Raw genomic sequence first — 24,807 nt, 5'->3', positions numbered from 1 at the left:
CATCACTAAAGAACATTCTCACTTGATGAAAGATCACTTAACCTCTCCTCTGTAACCAAAAAACAATGATTTTAAATTCAGTAATGATATGTTTGTTCAAAGTTTGGCCCTATTGATTGGATATCATGAGGACCCTTGTGAGGTAGCATGGAGAGAATTTTAGCTATAGTCTGTAACTTAAAAAAATTCTTAGTTTTTGTTTTCAAAGATAATACTGATAGAATTAGTATAGAATCTGTACCAGTAGTACACAGCAGTGACTTACAGAAACCATATTCTGACTAATGATTCTCTATGAAGTATCTATATTTAAAATGAAAAATTGACTTACTCTTTAAGTTACTAATGAGTGTTTAATCCAATTGGTATTTCCTGTTACAGATTGTATGCTGGTCCAGAGGTAGATATATGGAGCAGTGGGGTTATTCTCTATGCTTTATTATGTGGAACACTTCCATTTGATGATGATCATGTGCCAACTCTTTTTAAGAAGATATGTGATGGGATCTTTTATACCCCTCAGTATTTAAACCCTTCTGTGATTAGCCTTTTGAAACATATGCTGCAGGTGGATCCCATGAAGAGAGCCACAATCAAAGATATCAGGTGATAAAGCAACTTGATTATCAGATCTAATAGTATCAGTGATATAAGTGAAAGAAAATTTTGCAGAACAGTATGTACAATGTAATCCTGTTTTTATGTTAAAAATAGCGTATAGACTCATTTATTTTATTTTGATATTTAAGAACACATACTAACCTGGCTGCTTTAGGGAAGTAAGATTGGTAGGAGGAAGGGCTTTCACTTTTTTGCTTTTGTTTCTTTATTTGTTTTGAAATTGTAGCAGTGAACATTATATTACTTTTTTTTTTTATTCCATACATCTACAAAGTTGCTTTAATGAAATTCTGAATACAATATTTCTTATTAAAGTAAATGTGTATATTGTAACTAAAATAGAGGGGAATTCACTCTTAGCTAAGTATTGTAATAATATACTTGGGGTTCAGTAAGGAAAATATAATCTCTTTTAGGCATTTCAAACAGGATAATATCTGATCAGAAAAAGAGGTGCTGGGGGCTTCCCTGGTGGCGCAGTGGTTGAGAATCTGCCTGCCAATGCTGGGGACATAGGTTCGAGCCCTGGTCTGGGAAGATCCCACATGCCACGGAGCAACTGGGTCCGTGAGCCACAACTACTGAGCCTGTGCATCTGGAGCTGGTGCTCCGCTACAAGAGAGGCCGTGACAGTGAGAGGCCCACGCACCGCGATGAAGAGTGGCCCCCGCTCGCAGCAAGTAGAGAAAGCCCTCGCACAGAAACAAAGACCCAACACAGCCAAAAATAAATAAATAAATAAAATAATTAAAAAAAAAAAAAAGAAAAATAGGTGCTTACAAAATAAAGTGGAGGAGTTAAAGTCAGAAGTGGAGGAAGGGTGCTTTGAGCTGTCAGTTTTGTCACTCCTCACTAGTTCTTAGGACACCAGTAAGTACTTTTTTTTTTAACATTTTTTTTAACTTTTTTTTTTTTAAATTCAAACAGGAAGTCACAAAAATTATAATCATCCTCATCAGTTCACTCAGTCCCATGTAATTAATATCTTTTTTCATCTTGATCTTTTGTTAGCACTTTTATGAATTCGTCAGTTTTCCATTAGAGTTCTGAAAATGCTTATTCCTTCAGTTCAACAGTATAGTCAGTTACCAGAAAGCTGTACTTGTCAGTGTATTACTTTTTAATTTAAAAAAAGAGCTAATAAAAAATAAAAAGGACCCTGTTTGGGTATTAGATTTGTTAGTGATTCTTTAAGATTTTCTATAGTATGCTTCATGTTTGACTTTTACATATTCTCATGGGGACTAATATTTTTTCGTAGTAAATTTGTGTGTTGCTATTTGAGTTCTGATCTTATAAATTATTGTATTTTTTCCTTTTGTTCATCTCAAGGAATGAGAAAATTTTAATTCAATCAATGACATGTTTGTTTTTGTAGTAGTATACATTGAATTACATATGAAATTACTGTATTGTAGGTAAAAAAGTCCATCAGTTTTGCCAGTTGCATATGGTTCCACGGAATAGTTTAAATAAGGCAAAAGTGATGATAAATCTCCTTCTCAAATTTGGGCAGGTCATTTCTGATGAAGATTTTTTTTTTTTAATATTTATTTATTTATTTATTTATTTATTTATTTAATTTATTTATTTATTTATTTATGGCTGTGTTGGCTCTTCGTTTCTGTGCGAGGGCTTTCTCTAGTTGTGGCAAGGGGGGCCACGCTTCATCGCGGTGCGCGGGCCTCTCATTATCGCGGCCTCTCTTGTTGCGGAGCACAGGCTCCAGACGCGCAGGCTCAGTAATTGTGGCTCACGGGCCCAGTTGCTCTGCGGCGTGTGGGATCCTCCCAGACCAGGGCTCGAACCCGTGTCCCCTGCATTGGCAGGCAGATTCTCAACCACTGCGCCACCAGGGAAGCCCTCTGATGAACATTTTTTTAAAAACTGCAAATTTTGTTTCTTCTACCATCATTTTTCTTTCCTTTTTTTCCCTTATGGAAATTTCTCTTTTGGTCTTCCAATGGCTAGACAGCACACTTCTCTGAGATGGAGGGAGAAGGACGAAAGAAGTCAGATGTATATCTGGGAATAGTAAAGAAAAAAGCATTAGGGTAATGAAGAAGAAAGAAAGATCATATGTAGAACTTCAAGCTTGATTCCTAAAATAGATAACTAATAAGGACCTACTGTATAGCACAGGGAACTCTATTCAATACTATGTAATGACTTATATGGGAAAAGAATCTAAAAAAGAGTGTATATATGTATATGTATAACTGGATTCACTGTGCTGTACAGCAGAAAGTAACAAAACATGATAAATCAACTATATTCCAATTAAAAAAAAAAAAGAAAAAAAAGCTTCATTCCTTTCCATTTACTCCATATGTTGCAGACTAGCTAAAAAACAGACTGTGAGTGGCAGGGCATGACTTTACCACTAGAGGAGAAGGACTAGTCATTCTGTAAAATTTATATTTCAGAATATCTTAGTGAGAGATGCTTTTTCTTGTGTTTTACATGTTTTTTCCAATTTAAATGAAATATGTGACAATTGGAAAAGACTTAGAAAACACCAAAAAAATTAGAGAAGAGAATTAAAGTGATCTTTAGTTCCATTACCCAGAATATAATCATTGTTCTTTTGGGTGTTTTCCTCTTTTAATGTTTTTAGTTTTAGCATATTTTTTTTACATAGTTCAAGTCAAAAATATCCTTTTATATATGAAGTTAGGAAATCCTCAGTTCCTTCATTAAAATAAGGGGTATTATCTTCACAGAGTTGTTTGAAAATGAGGTGAGATAATATATAAGAAGTGTTTAGCCTAAAATCTACCACATAGTAAGCACTCAATGAATAATAGTTGTCTATTTTTGTTGTTGTTATATATTTTTTCACTTAACATTATATCCAAAGAGTATTATAATGAATCCACAGACTAATTTTGTTCTCTTTCTGAGCTGGAAATAACATGGTCTTTGCCATTTGTTTGTCATTGCTATTTGTTCCAAAACCTTAAAGTGTAGACACTTTGTTTCTGGTTGCTCCAGCAGTGTTTTCTCCCTCTTAATATCAGAGGAAGGCTGGAGAATTTCCCTTAACATATACCATGAAATGTGAGCCAGAAGAGGAAAATCTCAGTTTTAAAAAAATGATAATACAGTATGAGTATAAATATAAATGAATTCATATCCTAAATTCCCCCAAACTGTTACTTTCAGTCTCCTCTCTCCTCGAAGTCCTTCTGACCCCTGCCGTTTTCTCTCAGGGAACATGAATGGTTTAAACAGGACCTTCCAAAATATCTCTTTCCTGAGGATCCATCATATAGTTCAACCATGATTGATGATGAAGCCTTAAAAGAAGTATGTGAAAAATTTGAATGCTCAGAAGAGGAGGTTCTCAGCTGCCTTTATAACAGAAATCACCAGGACCCTTTGGCAGTTGCCTACCACCTCATAATAGATAACAGGAGAATAATGAATGAGGCCAAAGATTTTTACTTGGCAACAAGCCCACCTGATTCTTTTCTCGATGATCACCACTTGACCCGGCCCCATCCTGAAAGAGTACCATTCTTGGTTGCTGAAACACCAAGGGCACGCCATACCCTCGATGAATTAAATCCACAGAAATCCAAACACCAAGGTGTAAGGAAAGCAAAATGGCATTTGGGAATTAGAAGTCAAAGTCGACCAAATGATATCATGGCAGAAGTTTGTAGAGCCATTAAACAACTGGATTATGAATGGAAGGTAAGAAAGAAAGAGCATTCTGATTATTAGCACATTTGACAAACCTGTAGTCTGTATAATGTTTTATAGAAGAATTCCTTTTGACTTTGTTTTTCTCCATACCATATGCTAGGTTGTAAACCCATATTATTTGCGTGTTCGAAGGAAGAATCCTGTGACAAGTACATTCTCCAAAATGAGTCTACAGTTATACCAAGTGGACAGTAGAACATACTTATTGGATTTCCGTAGTATTGATGGTATGTACATCACACAGAACAACATAGATGACATATTAGACCTTGTTACCTAATTTGGCATTTTAGTAAATCTTTGATTCTTTTGAAGCTTTTTGAATTGTTCCTAGTAATTCAATAGCAAAAGAACACAGAATATAAGATTTTGTGCCTTTGTTGACGTGAACATTTGTGTATCTTGTGAATAGTTTATTGTCCTTTTAAGATTATCTTCTAAAATCCTTAAAGCCTGATACAGCCTGATCCTAAAGTGATAGCTTCTGCTACATTTCTGTTTTTTGTAGTTCATTTTGGTAAGATCAAATGTTTTATTTAGAATAAATGTTGACTTCTAGTAAATGGTGCAAAATCATACCGTGGTTTGAAATGTACATTAATTCAGAGCTCCCATGCATATACACTCTTAAAACTAATTTACCTTATCTATTAAAAAGCCTGATGGAACACATTTGACTCATAATTCAAATAAATATCAATAATAATTCTACCCCAGCATTATGAAAGGCTATAGCTGTGTGTGTGTGTGTGTGTGTGTGTGTGTATATATATATATATAAAATGTTCTCTCACAAACAGAACCTTTTTCTAAAAATTAATTAATTAATTAATTAATTTTGGCTGCATTGGGTCTTTGTTGCTGTGCACGGGCTTTCTCTAGCTGCAGCGAGCAGGGGCTACTCTTCATTGTGGTGCGCGGGCTTCTCACTACGGTGGCTTCTCTTGTTGCAGAGCACAGGCTCTAGGTGTGCGGGCTTCAGTAGTTGTGGCACATGGGCTCAGTAGCTGTGGCTCGCGGGCTCTAGAGCACAGGCTCAGTAGTTGTGGCACACGGGCTCAGTAGTTGTGGCTCGTGGGCTCTAGAGTGCAGGCTCAGTAGTTGTGGCGCACGGGCTTAGTTGCTCCACAGCATGTGGGATCTTCCCGGACCAGGGCTCAAACCTGTGTCCCCTGCATTGGCAGGTGGGTTCTCAACCACCGTGCCACCAGGAAAGCCCCCCAGAACTTTAATTAAGTAGAAGTTTATGGCACTTCTTCATTGGCCAAATCAATTGAATTAAGATATGTTGCCACTTTTCTTCATTTAAGATTATATGGAATTATTAGATGAGATTTACCTGTGAATTTTTTGTCTTCTTTGTAAACTCAAAGATAGTACCCACATAGTATCAGAAAGACACAGTTTTGAGCTATGATATGTTGGCTAAACCTGTTTGTCTATGTCTAGATGGTATTTTCTTCTAACACTTACTAACGCAGTCTGAGATACAGAATGGGTTTTATTTTTTTCCATTGTACTTGGTTTAAATTCATGAACCTTAGGTTTATTAGTACCTGGGTTTACCAATTGAATGGACATTTACTGTTTTTATATTGTGTTCCCAACTTAGGTTTTCCTTGATTTTTGTTCATTGGAATTGTTTTTCTTTTATAAGATCTTAAATCACATATGAAGACAAAGTGGGAGAATGAAGAGCACCAAGATGAGAGTTAGGAGACTTGGGTTCTAGATTTACCTCTCTGTTCATTTGTCACTTAACTCTAAAGGGGTTTATGTGTTTTCTTATCAATAAAACGAGGAGTTAGATGAGATGATTTCCAGGATTCAAATTTCAAGTGCATTTATTCTATGATTTTAATATAGAAAGATTGACTTTTATTGCTAGGGAATGATGTTTATTAAGCCTCATTATTAGTTTATTGGGCTCTCTTAATCCTGGATTGCAAGACTGATGAGTAGCCAAATATGTACCCAATCTTAGTAAGTCATTAGGGGCATACATTGCTGTGTGTAAAAAAGGCAAGTGGCATAATACAGATTCATTGCCTCTATTTTAGGAGGTATTCAAAATAAACATGCTCTTGATAGCTGGTCAGTGATGTCACTTAAAGAAGCAAATTAAGTACTATTAAAATTTTGGGGAGGGTGTCATGGATTATAATAAATTGAATTTTTTTTTTTACCCAGATGAAATTACTGAAGCCAAATCAGGGACTGCTACTCCACAGAGATCGGGCTCAGTTAGCAACTATCGAGCTTGCCAGAGGAATGATTCAGATGCTGAGGCTCAAGGAAAATCCTCAGAAGCTTCTCTTACCTCATCTGTAACCTCACTTGACTCTTCTCCTGTTGACTTAACTCCAAGACCTGGAAGTCACACAATAGAATTTTTTGAGATGTGTGCAAATCTAATTAAAATTCTTGCACAGTAAACCTAAAACTTTGCTTATTTCTTTGATAGCAATAAGCATGCATAATAAATCATAGCCAAATGCTTCCATTTATAATCAAGTTATACATAATTATAACTGAGGGTTGGCCTTCCGGAATGCAGTTTGCACAGGGACTGGAACATGATTAATCGTTAAAAGCATAATGTGCAGAAATGAATTAAGATAATTTTGTTCATTGTTCAGTAGGCATATAGAATAATATAATATACACAATGAATTATAGTTCTCTCAGGCTCACTTGATTTTTGGCTATTTTATATTTAGTGTATACAGGGCTTTGTCAAATATTAATTTACCATAAAGGCCTTCATATATTAATTACATGTTGATGTGTTATATATTTGCTTCATAAATTTATTCAATAAATATTTGCCTAGAATCCCCAGAGAACTTTATACGTGATTTTGTTTTCTGGGCTCCTTAAATAGCAAGTATCTTCAACAGTAGGGACAGCCTGGATGATTCTTCCATATCCCCTCCTTAATATTCTTAATATTCTGTAGTATATGGTAAGTCACCTTAAAGATATTGGACACATTTAAATTTTTTTCTTTCGTTTGGTAAGTCCAGAACTTATATATTCAGATACTCTAAGCACTAAGTTTAATTTTACAATTTGTCCCACTATATTCTGTACATAAATTGCTCTTTTTGTCACAAGAGCTGCGTTGCATATACTGTAAATAAATCATGCTGGTTTTGCCAATATCACAAAGTCCTCTGCTCATCATGTCAGTCAGTATTAAATGTATGCAAAAAGTTCTAGTCATTCAATCATGTATCTTTTAAATTGATTCAGTGCATAGAACATATCTTACCAACTATTTGAAAAAAGATATGACTTTTTTTTCCTAGGCTTCATTATGGACATTTTTTAAAAGAAAAATTGAAAGGCTGTAAGGTGATCACATGTGTATCTACCACTTAGATTCAACATTTGTTAACATTTTGCCATATATGCTTTATCTATATCTGTATATAGATACAGTTATATATATATGTGTGTGTGTGTGTGTGTGTGTATATGCTTTTTTCCCCGGAACCATTTGGATTTCACAGACATATTCATCACCCCTCAACACTGCAAGCGTCTCCTAAAAAATGATGACATTCTCCTAAAAAACCCCATAATACCATTAAAAATTAATAATTCTCTAATGCCATCTAATCATGCATATTTAGATTTCCCCCGTTGTCCTACAAATTTATTTCAAACCAGGCTCCAATTAAAGTTTATACATTGCATTTGGTGTCTCCTTCATCAGCTATTACTTTATTATTGTTTCGATAAAATATGGAACGGATCAGTTCTTCTAAATAGTCACATTTGCTTTGGATTTTAATTACTTTTTAAAAAGTAGCATTATGGAAACTGCCGAAAGTTGCTTAATCTTCCTAAGAGCTCTGATTTATATTTTCTTTTTCTTGCTCTTAGTATAATGCATTACATAATAGGTGTAAGAAACAAATTTAGAGTCACCTCAGATAAAATTCGTATCATGTGTATGGTAATAAAAAATTACTGTGTCACCCATAATTGCCTTATACTATATTTTAACTTCAAGAAAAATTTTTTGGTATTAATTATTTTTCCATTGCAATGGAACTATCTTTTTTTCTCTTTTAAGACTCTTTGTATTGTAGTATTGTTTTTGGCACCTCTGTAACCAGATGATAATGTACTCAAGTGTCATGATAGCTTGCATAGTTACCGTAGTTGTAGATTTGGCTCCAGTACCCCTAGAAACATGCACTGAATTCAAAAGAAAAACCTTGCTTCCTTTTGTCCAGGGCTTATTCTATTCAACTTAGAATCTGAAAGCTGTATAAAATTATAGGAGTTCCATTTAAATATAAGTTCAAGCTGTATTTATAACTTGTATGTGGCCCTCTGTTTTGAGGATATTGACTTCGTGTAGGCTCTAAATGCAGCATAATGTTCCTAATGTTAAGAACAGAAGACTGTATTTTTAAAGCTACAGATTTGTATATAGAACTAAGACATCGTTGTAATGTCTCTATAACCTGTTGTGGGGAGCAGGGAACAAAAAGAGGAACCAATTAAATAGGACCTTCTAAAAACTGTTGATTTTGTAAACTGCTTCTTTTAAGTTATTGTGGTTCCTTTTAGTTACTGAGTTTTATTTTGAAGATATTTAAATATTGCACTTGTACAAAGAGTATAATAAATGCACAGACTATTGCAGTAAATTCTTTTTTTAAGCTGGGATGTTTGAAATGACAACTTTTGGTTGAGTATGTCAAGGTTGCATCAGAATTTTCAGAAATTTACTGTTGTTTGCAAATTCTTACGCATTGAAGATGTAAGGGAGTCAATGCAAATGATTTTTAATCTTTTTTTATTATCTTTTCAGCAATTTATATTTTTTGTGATTTTATGCAACCATATTTTTACTTTGTCTTGACAACTGAAAGATGTATAAGGTTTTTGCCAGAAATGTACTGTATACATAGTTTTAAATATAACAGATTTTACTGATATGTAAAATTTTTGCCATTAAAATAAATGATTTCTCACTGAGAGGAACTTTTCTACCAGGTTGGGGGATATGGGAGCTTAATATATCATATCTAATTTAAAATAATTTCACTGAAATAAACTCCTTTGCTTTTACTTTGATTATATTTTTTCTTTGGATGGTTCTGTAGTTTTTCAGAGTTTTAAATGATTTTGTACAAAAAGTCCTGCCCTCTCACCCTGCCCCCCCCCCCCCCCCCCCACTTTTTGACCTTGTAGTGATACCATTCACACTGAATTAATGACTGGTGGACTATGGGTGGATGTAGAACTCCATGAACCTTTGGAATGAAAGAAAAAAAAGTATTTAAATCTTTTCCCCTTAACTCCTTCCATCTCCCCCATCCACAAGAGAAATATTTTCATCGTGAGTTCTCTTCACTAGATGAATGAAAGTCCACATAAAACATAACTATAAATTGGTAGTATGGTAGAAATCAATCTTTGTGGTACAATATTTCTGAGACTTGTTCATGTATGTCTTGACCAGAGTATATTTAAGGATATAATTTCAAATACTTTGATTTGGAAAATGGATAATAAAGAAAAACATCATTTTTCATCGGCTTACAATGTGCTTAACTTTTTTAACTTCTGGGAAAACTACATGGAAAAAAAAAAAGGCACTTGTTATGGCCGACCATCTGTGCACTTTTTAAACAATGTGCCTAAAGTATAGTGCTTGAACAAATTTTAGCACTTGAACGTGGTGGTTTTTGTCTCATCTAAATTAGTGAGTTTTTGTTTCATCTAAAAATTAACCACCTGAACAAAATATTAAGTTATATACAATAAAAATCAGAGCAGTTATCTTTGGCTGCTAACATTAGATTTGGTTAGAATTCCACTACTGTTAGAACTCAATCAGTATGAAATCTTATATGGCATTGTTGGCAGGGCTTGTGTTAGATTGCTGACATTCCGAATCCTTAAAATAGCTTGATAATTTTAACAGAACACAGTACTAGACTGTTATGAACAGCACGTAGATTGTTCTTTTAGGGAACTTATAAATTACTGTAAGTACCCTGACTGAACAAAATTGTACAAGGAATTCTCTTGTCTGAAAAATAGTTATTGAACTGTTTTATTTATTGTAAACAAGTAGGCTGTTCTATTTATTGTGGATGACAATAAACGTTAACTATGACAAATGTAGAGGATTTCTAGCAACTTGGAAGATCATGTCTATACAGACAGCATGGGAAATTATATAAATAGATGCATATGATCGTAGACCAAAGTAAGTAGGAAAGTGGTGGGTGAAGTGTGAAAACTTAGTGTTGGAGGTCGCCTTTACTAGGGTAGAGTGGATCAAGATTAAGTTATTTGAGAGATTTAGGAAAGACTCCTTTTAGAAAGGGGTACAGCTTCGAGCACCGTTTAATTATTTTACTCTGCAAACTATATCCCCTCATAAGGCAACTATGAACCAAGCACTACGAATGTGACCATAAGGCATAAATCCTGCTCTGAATGCCTTGTTAGGGAGATACATATATTTTAAAGAGTTTTATAGAGGTATAACATATACAGAAAAGTGCACAAATCATAAAATATTTGGCTTGATGTATTTTCAGTGTTTTGGGTTTGCAATGAACATGGCCATGTAAACCTCTAACCCAGATGAAGTAACATTGCCACCACCTTAGTAGTGTCTTTTTTATTAATATCAGAAGTGATATAATATCAGAAGTGGTATACTATCACTTCTGCCCTATCCTACAGGCAACACAGAACAATCTTGGTATGATGTGGGAAGGAACTACACAAGAGTATGAATGCCAGGTAGGGATCATAGGTGGCTATCTTGGAGGTTGGCTACCACAATTGCATATTGCTCATTTTGAAAAAATTGGTTCACTTCCACAGTTCTTACCAATGTTGAAACATTTAATCCAACAATATATTATAAATAAAAATCCCATCTGATACCACCGCTGATCTCATCGGAAAAATCTGAAAGTACTGGGAAGCTGGCAAGATCACTGTGGCAAATACATGTTTTCCAGAATGATGATTTTTGCTTAAATTCTTGAATTTTATCATTGGTAACTGTCGATTGTTTTCCTTGATGTAACAGGCTCCCTTTGTTCATTTTCACGAAAAGGCCTGTCAGACCCAAGCCTGAATAACCAGCAGGGGTGTCAGCCCTTCTAAGTAAAAGTTGTATTCCACAAAAAAAGCATCTACTTCAGTTTATAACGCAATTTCATGAGTGCTTTTATCTTGAGACATCATACTTCAATATACAGCAAAAGTACTTTGTACCTCCCATTTTTTTAAATTTAATTTAATGTAATTAATTAATTTATTTATTTATGGCTGTGTTGGGTCTTCGTTTCTGTGCGAGGGCTTTCTCTAGTTGCGGCAAGCGGGGGCCACTCTTCATCGCGGTGCGCGGGCCTCTTCACTATCGCGGCCTCTCTTGTTGCGGAGCACAGGCTCCAGACGCGCAGGCTCAGTAATTGTGGCTCACGGGCCTAGTTGCTCCGCGGCATGTGGGATCTTCCCAGACCAGGGCTCGAACCCGTGTCCCCTGAATTGGCAGGCGGATTCTCAACCACTGTGCCACCAGGGAAGCCCCCCTCCCATTTTTGTCACAATATTTTAAAAAATGTGTGTACTCAAGGGTCATTTTAATAAAATAATTTTTACTGCTTCTTCAAGGACATTGAGGGACTGCATATTTTTTTCCTTACAATGAGTGTGTACAGTGGTGGAGAATACAATGACTACTAGTACAGCTTGGTAGCATTGCCCTGATTCGGGCTGAGGTTTTAGCCACCATTGCTTTTGCACTCTCAGCACAAATGTCAACATTGTGAAAAAGGTAAATGATGTCTTCATGTTAGTATGAAAATAAGGATAGTTTTGACTTTGAAAGGATCTTGACGAATCCAAAGGATCACCTTTGGAGAATCCTTGCTCCCCATCAGTGGTTCTCAATGGGGTAGGGGTGGGGGATCCATCTTTTTTGCAGGGACATTTTCTCATGTCTGGAGACATTTTTGCTTGTCACAGCTGGTGGGGTGGGAGTGGATGCTAATGGCATCCAGTGGGTAGAGCCCAGGGATGCCGCTAAACACCCTGCCCCGCACAGGAGAGGCCCCCTTCTCCCAACAAAGAATCATCCCGTTGGAAATGTTACAGCCTTGAGGTTGAGAAAAACTGGTCTACAAAAATGATCCACAGCGACATTGAGAAATCAAAACGATCTTAATTTTTCAATTTCCTAAACACTTCCCTGTATTACATGTCCCCACTTTTTTAAAATTTTCAAGACAGCTACTTTCGGGCCATAATTCTTTCTTCTTTAGAGAAACTGAGTCCAACTGTTTTGGGTTTTTTTTTTTCCCCGACAGTTGAGCCATGGCCGTACCCTTTTTCAGTCGGGTTTGCCTCTGTCTTCAGCGTCTGGACGACCTCATCAACTAGGTTGTAAACTCCTTTGGGGAGAGTCGTGAGTCAATGCTCTGGATTCCCCCCAAATCGTTTTCCCGCGCCTCTTCTGCTTTACCTGATGACCGGATGGACCTCGTGCTACCGCCAGGGCTGTCCTCTCCGCGCGCACTCAGCCCGCGCAGCCGCAGTTTCCCGCGCTCCCGACCTGTGGGCGCCCGCGCGCCGACGCTCTCGTCTGCCGATAGAGGGCGCTCCCGGCCCGGGCGGCCAGGACTACCAGCCTCGGAGGGTAATAATGGGGTGGGGGCGGCCGCAGTGACTTCTGGGATTTGTGGTCCCGGGGAAAGGATTGCGGAAGAGAAAAGCGCTAAGAGTCGCCTCTTCCCTGCCAGCTTCTCTGGGCTGTTCGCACGCCCCAGATCGGGCAACCCCCTTGGGAGACCCTGCGCCTACGGCAAGCAGGTAGGAGGTCGGGCGCGGTAATTTCCGTTTCCGGTGGGCAAAGGGCAAGCGGAATGTAAACACGGCACCCGGGGAGTGGTCATCAGGTAAGAGGGGCTACGGGTCTGTGGTGGAAGCTGGAGGAAGTTGAGGGAAGCGAGGCTGGTGGGTCTTGGGGTAACGGGAGACAGGAGCTTCAGAAGTCGGAGTTGAGGCCTACCGCGGGTGTGGCAGAGCCGGGACGCTAAGGTTGGTCTCTAGGGACCAGCAAGTCTGGGGATCAGGCCCTCCCTGGCGCCCGCGCCTGGGGCGGCTTCCGAGGCGGGCGGGTCGGCTTTGACCCGCCCTGAGCGGCGGGAGGAGCGGAAGCGAGCTGGCTTAGCCCCCGGCGTGGCAGGGGCCCGCGGCCGCGGGCGGGGCTGTGAACTCGCGGGTGAAGTCCTGGGCAGCCTTTATGAACTTCGCTCTTCTTTACTGTTGTGCAAAACAAGGGGAAATCGCTAATGCTGGTTTCTCTTTTGCGGTAACATTTTCGGGTAAATCGGTTCTTGAATTCCTCACCTCCGACTACATCCCTATACCTGGAAGGATGCTGTTTTGATTACCTGTTTGTGTTCATCAGGTTTCTCGTCTTGGGTGCTGCATTTTACGTCGCAGGGAAGAGAAGCATTCTCTAGCTTGTGGCAGGGTATAATGTCTGTATTATTAGAGTTCCCACACTTCTTGGTCCCTCACATTGCCAACTTGGAAACTTGAAGCCAGAAAACTTAATCATCCTCATCCTTGTCACCTTTAGGGACAGTCATAAATACAAGACTTCTTTCTTATCTTGACTTATTCTGTTACCTCGTGAGACCTTCCTAACGATCCATTCTCTCATGTTGTTCTTCTGGGCCTCCGGACTTCTGTTCCTTAGTAACCACACTTACATTTTCAGCCATTTCTTGGTTCTTTCCCTAAGTTACTTGCAGTCATCCTCAAACAGAGGAAACTCATTCTCCTCTATTATAATGGGTCTGGGGAGAGAGTTTGGCGTTGTCCTGATTCCCTAGTATAGCTTATAATCCATTACTCCTACAGGCTTTTCTAGAAATCTCTGCTCCTGTGGAAAGCATGTGGTTTACCCGTATCAACCTGTACATTTCTTGATTGCTGTAATTTATTGGCACTTTGTCATATTCATTAAGAACTTAGGCACATGACCCACAATTTTCTTACCCCTCCAAAATCTGCCATTATCTTGGGCCTTTCCATGTTAGTGACCTCATAGCCAACCTCACTTTTTTTGTCTCCTTCATTCTAGTGGTTGCTTATACTTTACTTCAGCATGTGCATTAGTGATAAAGATCTTGATATCTGCTAGAACTTACTTGCTATTTCATTTCTCTCCCTCCCTTACTCCCACAATGCCCATTCTTTGATAGTTTTATGGAGACCTCTGGTTCATTGCTTTTCCTTATCTCGATAGTTGATCAGTCAGTTGATCATAATCTTCTTGGGGTTATAGTCTCCTTTAAGAATGGAATGAAAGCTTAGAGACTCTTGTGCAGATTGCACACAAGCATATAAAAATTTATATAGAATTCCAAGGGTTTCTCAGTATCTTTAAACCCATCCATGTAACTAGCAAGAGCTCTTGATCCCTCAGCAAATCCCTTCTCTAAATAAATATTTGTTCAGTTCTTCCAGGGTTTCCTTTAACTTTGTTCCATCAGTTATGCTGTCTCGCTTAGCCCTTACATTTGTATATTATTGCAGATTTACAAAGCAGTTTACCATTTCTTATCATTCTGATTAACCTTATAGTTCTGTGAATTAAGTCATTTCCCAAGTTTGAATCTTTCAGAAACTTTTTTTGTGAAAAATTTCAAACTTATATGAAGGGAGAGAGGAAAGTACAAAGAATCCTGTGTACTCATCACCTAACTTCATCGCTTATCAACTCAAAGCAATCTTTTTATCTATATCTCTCTTCTATTGCACTCCCCACTCCCGCTGATTACTTTGAAGCAATTCCTAGATGTCGTGTAATTTCATGTAAAATATTTTAATATGTATTCCTAAAAGATAAGCACTCTTTTTGTCAACATAATCACAGTACTGTTATACCAAAAAAAAAAAGCAGGAACTTCTTAATATCATCAAATATGAAATCATTGTTCTGATTTTCCCTATTATTTCATAAAGATTTCCTCCCCATTGGCTTGTTTGAACCTGTAGCTAAGCAAGCTCCACACATTATATTTGATTTGTGTGTTTCTTAAGTCTCACTTTTCTTTTCCTCTTGAAGAAACCTGGCAGTTCATTTCTTGAAGAAGCCAGTTTTTTCTTTAGTTTCTGTTTCTTGCTGTCTGCATCTCTGACATCTTATCTGGCATGCTCATCTGTATCCCATATTTCTTGTAAACTGGTAGAGGTTTGATCTGATTTAGCTTTAATTTTTGGCAGAAGTACTTCCTGGATGCTGTGTCACTTCCGTCAGGAGATACAGTCGTGGACTTGTCTTTCTTTATGATGTTAGCAGCCTTCAGTGATTATTGCCTAGATCCACTATTTTAATTAGGGGTCAAAAAATGGTGACAGTCTAATCCTATTATCCTTTCTTTACCTATTTGTTGGACTACTTCTGTAAAAGGCCGAGTTTGAAACTTAAAGCTCTTTCCTTGTAATTTTTCCAGAATGGCTTCCTTTGGATGGAAAAGGAAGATTGGTGAGAAGGTCTCAAAGGTCACTTCCCAGCAGTTTGAAGCTGAAGCTGCTGATGAGAAGGATGCAGTTGAGAACGATGAAGGGAACTGGCTTCATGCCATTAAACGGAGGAAAGAAATTCTCCTTGAAGGCTGTGCTGAGAAAAGTAAACAGCTGAAGGACGAAGGAGCCACTTTGGCTGAAAATAAAAGGTATGTTTTTAGAGTTTTCTTCTCAAGAGCAGTTTTGGTCTTTGGTAGGACAGAATACTCCTCAGATCATCCAGAGATCTACAGTCAGGCCTTTGTGCCTTTGACTGGTATCTGCCTTGTGGTGCTGAAGAGTTTGAGAAATTAAAAGTAGTGCTGAACAAGAAGCACTTTTTAAAAATTCTTTTCTTTGTTCTTTATCTTCTTTTTTCTTTTTTTTTTTTTCTATTGGTAAGGATGGTTATAAGATTCCTTAGTTATCATTTTTGTCATAATTGAGTCAAAGTTGAGGAACCAGCATTTTCGTTTCTAGGCATGTTATTATTTTTGATTCTGGGAGTAATCTTATTAATGCATTTTAATGTAAAACATAAAATAATCCTTAAGCTATAATATATTAGCACCTCAAATTGGGAGTGAAGGGTAGACAATAAATCAAGGACAACTAACAGCTTAACGGCCTAATGTTAGATTGTGTATTCTCATTTGCAGTGTTTTAGGCAAAGATTTTTCTCTTGTAGAACTTTGCAAGATTGGCCATTCTGTCTTAGTCAGAAGAAAACCAACTATAAATTTTCCACATTTATGAAATCATTTTCAGAATATCCACAAAACATCTTTAGAAATTCCTGTAAATGCCTGTTAAAAGTTCATTAACTTTGTTGTTTTTATCTTTTTCTCTAGACCACACTAGTGTGTAGAAGGGAAAAGCTATTCAGTTATTGCCATGGGATTCCCTCTGAATTTCCTGTGGTAGATGAGAGATACCAACTTTGTGTATAAACAAAATAACTCATTTTTTTTTTTCCTGCATGTCAAAACACTGAGTCATTTCACTGAAATCAGCTGGATTGGATGCTTTATTTTGAATGGAGAACACTGTGAGATGATTAAGTTTTTTAGCTATTTAGCATTTGTTTTTGGAGTAATGTATACGCAGCTTTAAAAGATAACAGAATTAAAGGAATCTGGTAGAAATGAGTCGTTCGGCTACTCTAAGCCAAAAATAAATAGAAATAATGGTTTAAAAATATCTAAGAGAATATTCAACTTGATTGAAAGTAATATAAGGAATAGGAAATAATATAAGGAAGAATAGTGAAGTTAAATTAAGAAAAATAAAACTCAGTCCCTGTCTTCCAAACTTTATTTCAACTTTATTTTAAACCACCATCATTTTCACTACATTTTTAGCCACATTGGCCTTCCCTGTGTTTTTGAACACAGTTCTTAATACAACTTTGTCTTATGACTCCATCTGAAAAGCTCTTATTTCCTGTGTTCTGATGTCGGTCGTCTTGTCCTTCAGATCTCTGCTCACATGTCTTCTTCTCAGCGAACCCCTCCCTGACTACCCAGCAACCCCATACTCCCTCTTCCTCCATTATATCAGCCTTTTTTATTGTTTCTTAAATATTTATTTATTTATTTGGCTGCATTGGGTCTTAGTTGCGGCTCGTGGGCTTCCCTAGTTGTGTCGCGTGGGCTTCTCTCTAGTTGTGGCATGTGGGCTTAGTTGACCCGCGGCATGTGGGATCTTAGTTCCCTGACCAGAGATCGAACATGTGTCCCTTGTATTGGAAGGCAGATTCTTAACCATTGGACCACCAGGGAAGTCATGTTTTTGTTGTTGTTGTTGTTGTTTTTTAAAGATTTTTAAACTTCTAGGACTTCCCTGGTGGTCCAATGGTTAAGACTCTGCTCTTCCACTGCAGGGGGTACTGGTTCGATCCCTGGTCAGGGAACTAAGATCGCACATGCCATACGGTGTGGCCAAGAAAAAAAAAAACAAATTTTAAACTTCTATTTTGTGATTAGGTGAAAGGAATACTAGTCAAATAAACCTTACAAATGAATGAAAAATAAAATTCTTTACTCATGACTTACGTGTATGTTTCTAAATCTGTGTTTCAAAGGATATCATTAAGTTGATCTCACCTATGGTGACAGATCAGGAAGTTATTTAGTTGCTAGGGTGGCAGTTATTGGTTCAGGAACAGTATTAGACATTTATTGATGTACCAATTTCTATAAAATTAGTCAACTTTTAAGAAATGTGTAATGTCATCATTAAAATATAACATCAAATATCCATTCATCCATCCATCCTTCTTTAAAAAATACATTCAAAGAGAGGTAAGATATATTATCAGACGTTAAGGAGCTCAGCCTTTGGTAAGATGCACAGAATACAGATAATTATCAATACGTTGCAGAGTAGTGTATGCAGTAAGACAGGTTAGTTCATACAGAATATTTTAGAATCACAGGGAATAGAGCCACCAGTTCTGTCTGGTATATCAAGGAAATTCTGACAGATAAGTTCAATCTTCAGCTGGGTTTCAAAGAAGGAGTAGTATTTTGCCAAACCAGTAGTGGTGGGAAGCATTTCAAGAAAGTGGGAACAGAATATGGAAATGCAAAGAATTTTCCTAAACATGTAGAAGAAATTGTTTTACATGTTTAGGAAAATTCTACCAACTTGGTATTGCTGGAGCAAAGAAATACAAATAAGTTTGCAGTAAATACTGCTGAAGAAAAAAAACTAGACTGATCTCTTTATATGCAACAGTAAGACCCTTTTCATTATATTCTATTGGCAATGGTGAAAAGTAATTTTATGACTTTAACAAAGTAATGAAAAACCACAGTCACATCAGCATATTAAATTTTCTTATAGTATTTCTCCCTTTTTGAAGTTACCTTATACACTTATTTAGTTGTTTATATTTAGTTGTCTTTCTTCTGTAGAAATGTAAGCTCCAGGAATGTAGGGACTTTGTCTAGACAGACTTTTGTCCTCTACCTTCAGCTCTTGGACCAATTTGTGGCACTTCCCAGGCCCTCAGTAAATATTTATTGAATATTTATAAGGCTGCTGTGTTTTGCTATATTATGGCTAAATAGGTTTTTGTGGATTAACTACCATATATTGCATTGTACTATAGGAATATATATTGTAAACTCCAGATTAGAACACAGTATTCTGAGAACATATTTTATTTCATATCCCAACCACAAAGGACCTTTGGGAATAGAATTTTCCTATCTGTATGAGAATATGACACTTGAAAATTACTGTTCTTTTCTGAGTCTTATTCCTTTCCCTATAACCTATGATGGTAAGGATTAAGTAATAAAATATGGAACACCTTTGAACTTGGAAGAGTAATAATCCTTAGAATGGTAGAGAAGTAGGGATGCCTCTGAAGGAATTGCTAAAGAAGGAGAGAGGGAGGAGGGAGCACCTTCTATTTCCTGGGATACATCCTTTTGCCTCCTTGTGATTTTCTTCGTTTTTGCCCTCAAGATTCTCTTATTTAGTTTTATTTAGCACAGAGAGAGTTTTCTGAACGCATTGAATATGCATGATCCAAGTGTGTTAATGTCAGTCTTCCTCCAAAGGAGGCATAGTTCTTGAGCATCAGAGTCTCCTGTTGTCCAGTTTATTTCGTTAGTAACAAACTGTAACTGCTCTTAGAAAAATTCGGTTTGCAGTGGAATGGTTTTTAAGTTCTGAAGTTCTACCTTGTAGTATTCATGATTCTGTGTAACAGAAGACTAGTTTACTTTTCTACACAAGCCCTAAGTAATGTTGGTGCCTTATAGAGACTGTATAGTAAGTCTAGTGGTTATGAGTGTGGATTTTGAGGTTAGTTTAACTCCATTCAGATCCTAGTTTTATCATTTCTATCTGTATAAACTTGGGGCACATTCTTAACCTTTCAAGGGTCAATTTCTAGTTTCCTTATATTAAAATGGTGACACTTATCTCATAGACTATTGGGGTATTGAGGAGCAAGTCCATGTAAAAGAGCTTAGCATGCCACCTAGCACCTAGTAAGCACTCAGTAAATATACTTTAGGTAATTTATTTTAAGATTTTATATGTGATTGGTATATTTCATGCAGTATTAAAGTTTTTTTTATAAGTTCTTTTGTTCAAACAGCTTTTTCTTGAATTAATTCTAACTAGGATATATCTTCTCAAGAATCACAGTGTGGGTCCCAGCTTTGATATGTTGGCTTTTAAGGTTTCAACCACTAGATGGTGATATTTGATTGTGTAGCTAAATGGTTTCATTTTTTTCTTTTGAGTATTAGTGTGTATGTGTGTGAAGCTAGCATATAATTAGAATTTACCATGAATTTTGTTCCTTGTCTAGAAAAGCATACTTACCAGAGTGAACTTGAAGGTGACCTGGCTGTGTGAAACACAGTCTGTTGAGTGCCAACCTGAATATATTTAATTACTGTGATCTTGCCTCTTATTCTTTGGAAGAGAATAGATGCAGTCAGTGTAGAATGCCTTTATTTTCTCACCACCACATCTCCCAATCTGAGTGCGTTTGCATTCAAGCCATCTGCGTTCACTGTGTTGTAATGAAGTGCCCCTTCTTTTATCAAAGGCCCACCCCTCCACTTGTGCACTACACTTCATCTCTCTTGCCTTTTCAGGAATACTGTTCCTAAAACCCCCTTTCATTTTCATGTCATCTGTTGTCTTCTCTCTCTCTTTTTTTACCGTATTTTTTTTTTTTACTGAATTATATTTGATGTACAATATTATATAAGTTACAGGTGTACAATATAGTGATTCACAAGTTTTGAAGGTTGTACTCCATTTGTTATTATAAAATAATGGCTGTATTCCCTGTGTGGTATGCATAATAGTTTGTACCTTCTATTCCCCTACCCCTTATTGCCCCTCCCCCCCGCCCCCCCCCCCCCCCCCCGGCTCCCTCTCACTGGTACACAAACATACCCTGATAGCATCCATTTAAAAACCTTCCCTTGACTCCACACACCCTACCATTTCTTTGCTCCCCCTTCACAACAGACTCCATTTCTTGATGAGTCATCCTCTCAGTCCATTCCAGTCAAGTTGCTGTCCCCACTAATCCACTGAAACCACCCTTCTAAAGGTTGTTGATGACCTCCATGGTCAAATCCGGTCATCATGTCTTGGTTCTCATTTAGTGTGCCTCTTGGTATTCAACGCAGCTGAGCACTCCCTTCTTAAATATACTGCCCTCTAATCTGCAACACCACACTCTTCATGAGTTTCCTTTTGTCTCAGTGTCCACTGCTTGTTAATCTTCTTTGCTTGCTGTTTTCTTTTGCTCATTTTCATTTTCTAAATATTAGTGGGCACAGTATTTAGACAATACCTTTTTCTTTTCCATATATGTTCTTGTCCTTCTTGAACCTATGTAGTCTCTTACTTTCAGTACCATCTCTATGCCAATCACTACAGCCTGCAGTGCTGTCCTCCCACCTCAATTCCAGACTCTTTGTCTCCCATGCTTGCTTTATACCCACTTGGATGTCTAATTAGTATCTCAAACTTAACATGTACCGAGCAGAACTCTTGAATTTTCTCCCCAACATCTGGTCCTTCCAGTCTTGCCTCAGTAATAAAAGGTGCCACCATTTACCCAATTACTGAAGCCCAAAAGCCAGGAGTCATCTCTGCTGGTTTATGTGCCATTCCAGAGCTAATCAGCCCCACTCACCTCCAAAACCCTGCCCTTGAGACAGCTCATGGTATTCTTTTTTTTTTATGTTTTTTTTAAATTGAAGTGCAGTTGATTTGCAATGTTGTGTTAGTTTCAGGAATACAGCAAAGTTATTCAGTTTATATATATATATTTTTTTTCAGATTATTTTTCATTATAGGTTCTTACAAATATTCTTATTACCATAAAGTCCTGGCAGCTGCTGCTGTCAGCACAGACCAGAGAGCCCCTAGGTACGGTGCTAACTGATAATGAAAGACCATCACACCTTGACACTGGCCAGGTTGGACCTATAGGTGCTTTAGAGGGACTGGGTCACACACCCAGAAGTGTGAGTGGGTTAAAGACTTGTGGGGCTGACTTTGATCTAGGGGAGACAGGATATGGGAGGGAGGCTGCAGATAAATTCTTTTTCCTCCTTTCCCCACTGGACTGTTTCCAATACAAAGAGGTTTCATACTGTCTCTGAAGAAGTTCTACAAGATTAACAATCATCTGTGTTTGTTTTGAAGCTCTTGTCAGCTTAACATATGCCTTATATTTATTCTCCCTCCTTCCTGACTCACTTTTCTTTCTTTTTTTTTTCCCCTTACCCTTGCTTCCCTTGGATCCTACTCCCAACACAGCGTTAGCCTATAATATAGCTTAGGCCTCAGGCTTTATTTCCCAGGTAACCCAAGCTAAGATATCATCCTGGATTCCTTTCTTTTCTTCACTCCTCATATCCAATCCAAGTTGAGATGATTTTACTTTTTAATATATTCTAAATCACTTTTATCCTCCCTTCTGTTTTCATGGCTGTCATCCTAGTCTAATCTACTGTCAGCTCTTACCTAGATTACTCTGGTAGTCTCCTAACTAACAGGCCTCCCTGTGCTCATTCTTGTACCCCTACGGTTCATTCTCCTCCCCTGGGCCTGACTGATCTTTTCAAAATGTAAAGCAATTCATGTCTCTGTGTTGCATGGAAACTTTATGGATTCATCACTCATACAGTGAAATCCACACTCACAACTATGGACTACTAGTTTCATGATCATGGCTTTGGACTACCTCTCTGGCCTCGCAATCCCCTTCCTCCTTCTTCTATAGCCATGCTCGTTTTCTTTTCTTGCCTCAAAAAATGGGGTGTTTGATCCTGCCTTGGGCTCTTCCTTTGTCTGGAATGAACTTCTCCAGATTTTCCATTGGCTGGCCGCTTTTTGTCATTCAGCTCTCAGCTCAGATGCCTTCCCAGAGAGACCTTTTCTGACCATGCATTCACCCCCATCACATCCGTCCATGTGTTTTTCATCATGGCACTTAACCATGTTTTAACTTACGTTTGTTGTCTTTCTGTGCATTCTTCACACACATATACAGTCTAGGATGTAAGCTCTAGAAGAGTAGTAGGGTCCTTTTATATCTTATTGAATGCTGCACCCTCAGTACCTAGAATACTACCTGACCCAGAGTAGTATTCTGCTCTGGTGCTCAAAAAACGTTTATTAAATAAATAAGCTGGTAACTATATAGCTCATTAAACTTGATGCTACAGTAAATTACAAATATAATTGGGAGCAAAGTAGCTAAACACTTTGATATTTCTATCTGGTAATAAGCGTGCTGACTTATTTGGCTTGATCACCAGCTGTTCTTTTTATTTTTTTTTAATTTATTAAAAAAAATTTTTTTAAACATCTTTGTTGGAGTATAATTGCTTTACAGTGGTGTGTTAGTTTCTGCTTTATACCAAAGTGAATCAGCTATACATATACATATATCCCCATATCTCCTCCCTCTTGCTTCTCCCTCCAACCCTCCCTATCCCACCCCTCTAGGTGGTCACAAAGTCAGCTCGGTGCTTTGTGACCAGCTGTTCTTTACCTCAGTGTAGGGTATTATCTCACCCCACCCTTGGGCAGTCCCTGGAACTATTCACTCTGCTTCCTTCTTTGTGCTAGTTCGGTTGCATACTGTTAAGGTTGTCTTTAAACTGGCTGAATCAGACTTTGGTCACTTATTAACCAGAGTGACTTTAAACCAAGTTTTTATCTTTTAATGTTTCCTATCCAGCAGCTGCAGTAGGGCTGTGCCTGTTCGGTCTGTTCCAAACCAAAGTTGAATTAAGAGATATGCTGTGGAGCTTACGAGAGACCATTGATTTATTAGGTGCCAAGTTTCCTGTGATCCAAAAGTGGAGGAACTAGATGGTGCCACCTTTTATTTGTAGGCCAGGAGAAGTAAATCAAAGAGGAAATGAGAAATGAGGGAGGGGAGGGAATTCACCAAGCCCACAGTAGTGAAGTAAATGCCCACCAGTTCTTGCTTCTCTTTAGCCAGTGGAAAGCAGCTCGCTTGTTCCTTTAAACCTTTGTATGCCTTGGTGAACAAAGCACGTTTCATTTGGCAGTGCCTCTGCTAACAACAGTGGCTATGTTTTCAAAACCAAAGCAGTGCAACGGGAAGAGGACATTTTTCTTTTTGCCTCAAGTTTGCATGCCTGCCTAATGAAAAGAGAAAACAGAACTAGGGATGGTCAGTGTCATCTTGAACTTCTTAGTTTATTTTGTACTTTGGGACAACTTAAACTTAGGTGCATAAGCAGCTTTGTGGCAGTGGGTGGGATGAGCCGGCCTGATTCTTAGGAATAACGCTCTTGGCATTTTGGGCAGGACAGTGTCTTGTGCAGGATTGCCTTTTGCCTTGCAGGATGTTAACATCCCTGAACCCCTGCCACTAGTGCCTCCAAGTCTTAGTGACAACCAAAAAGTCCTCTATAAATTGCCATACATGCCCTCCATGGGGTGATAACTGCCCCTGCTTGAGGTAGGCAGAAAATAGGACTGAAAGAAAAAAGGACATTTGACAAATGTGGCAGTTTAACAGTAGTTGGCCCAAGTAGAGTAGGTGTTGGCAAACCTTAGTCTATTTTTATAAATAAAGTTTTACTGGGACACAAACATGTACTTTTGTTTGTGTACTGTCTGTGGCTGATTTTGTGCTACAACAGAATTGAGTAGTTGTGTCAGAGACAATATGGCCCACAAAGCCTAAAATATTCATTGTATGGACCATTACTACGCTGACCTTGGCTTTAGGCCCTTCCTCAAAAGCCACAAAGATGCCTGAAACCTCAGACATCCCAGGGTCTTAAGGTACCTATAATTCTAATCTCTTGATTCTTTCTACCCATATTTCTATTCCCCTAGTCTTGGGAATTTCTTGTAATTTCTGTA

General features: G+C 37.9%; 2 protein-coding genes across 6 annotated transcripts in view; both read left to right on the top strand.

Annotated features, from left to right (window-relative positions):
* The window catches only part of PRKAA1 (protein kinase AMP-activated catalytic subunit alpha 1), a 44,176-nt gene extending 34,747 nt beyond the window's left edge, over positions 1 to 9,429 (top strand). For all 3 annotated transcript variants that reach the window (XM_068535280.1, XM_068535282.1, XM_068535281.1), the window contains 4 exons: positions 382 to 606; positions 3,834 to 4,320; positions 4,433 to 4,559; positions 6,523 to 9,429. In XM_068535280.1, coding sequence (XP_068391381.1) covers positions 382 to 606; positions 3,834 to 4,320; positions 4,433 to 4,559; positions 6,523 to 6,767 — 1,084 coding nt within the window. In that variant the 3' untranslated portion in view covers positions 6,768 to 9,429. The remainder of the gene's footprint in view (positions 1 to 381; positions 607 to 3,833; positions 4,321 to 4,432; positions 4,560 to 6,522) is intronic.
* Positions 9,430 to 13,011: 3,582 nt separating this feature from the next.
* TTC33 (tetratricopeptide repeat domain 33) overlaps positions 13,012 to 24,807 on the top strand; it is a 32,251-nt gene continuing 20,455 nt past the window's right edge. Inside the window, exons 1-2 of one of the 3 annotated variants that reach the window (XM_068535278.1) lie at positions 13,012 to 13,194; positions 15,852 to 16,073. In XM_068535278.1, the coding sequence (XP_068391379.1) occupies positions 15,853 to 16,073 (221 nt within the window). In that variant the 5' untranslated portion in view covers positions 13,012 to 13,194; position 15,852. The other 2 variants (XM_068535277.1, XM_068535279.1) reach the window with 2 other exon arrangements.

Source organism: Eschrichtius robustus, chromosome 2, assembly GCF_028021215.1.
Source record: "Eschrichtius robustus isolate mEscRob2 chromosome 2, mEscRob2.pri, whole genome shotgun sequence".
Taxonomy (NCBI): Eukaryota; Metazoa; Chordata; class Mammalia; order Artiodactyla; family Eschrichtiidae; genus Eschrichtius; species Eschrichtius robustus.
Note: the sequence above shows the minus strand (reverse complement) of the source record. Positions and strands in the feature narration are given on the sequence as shown.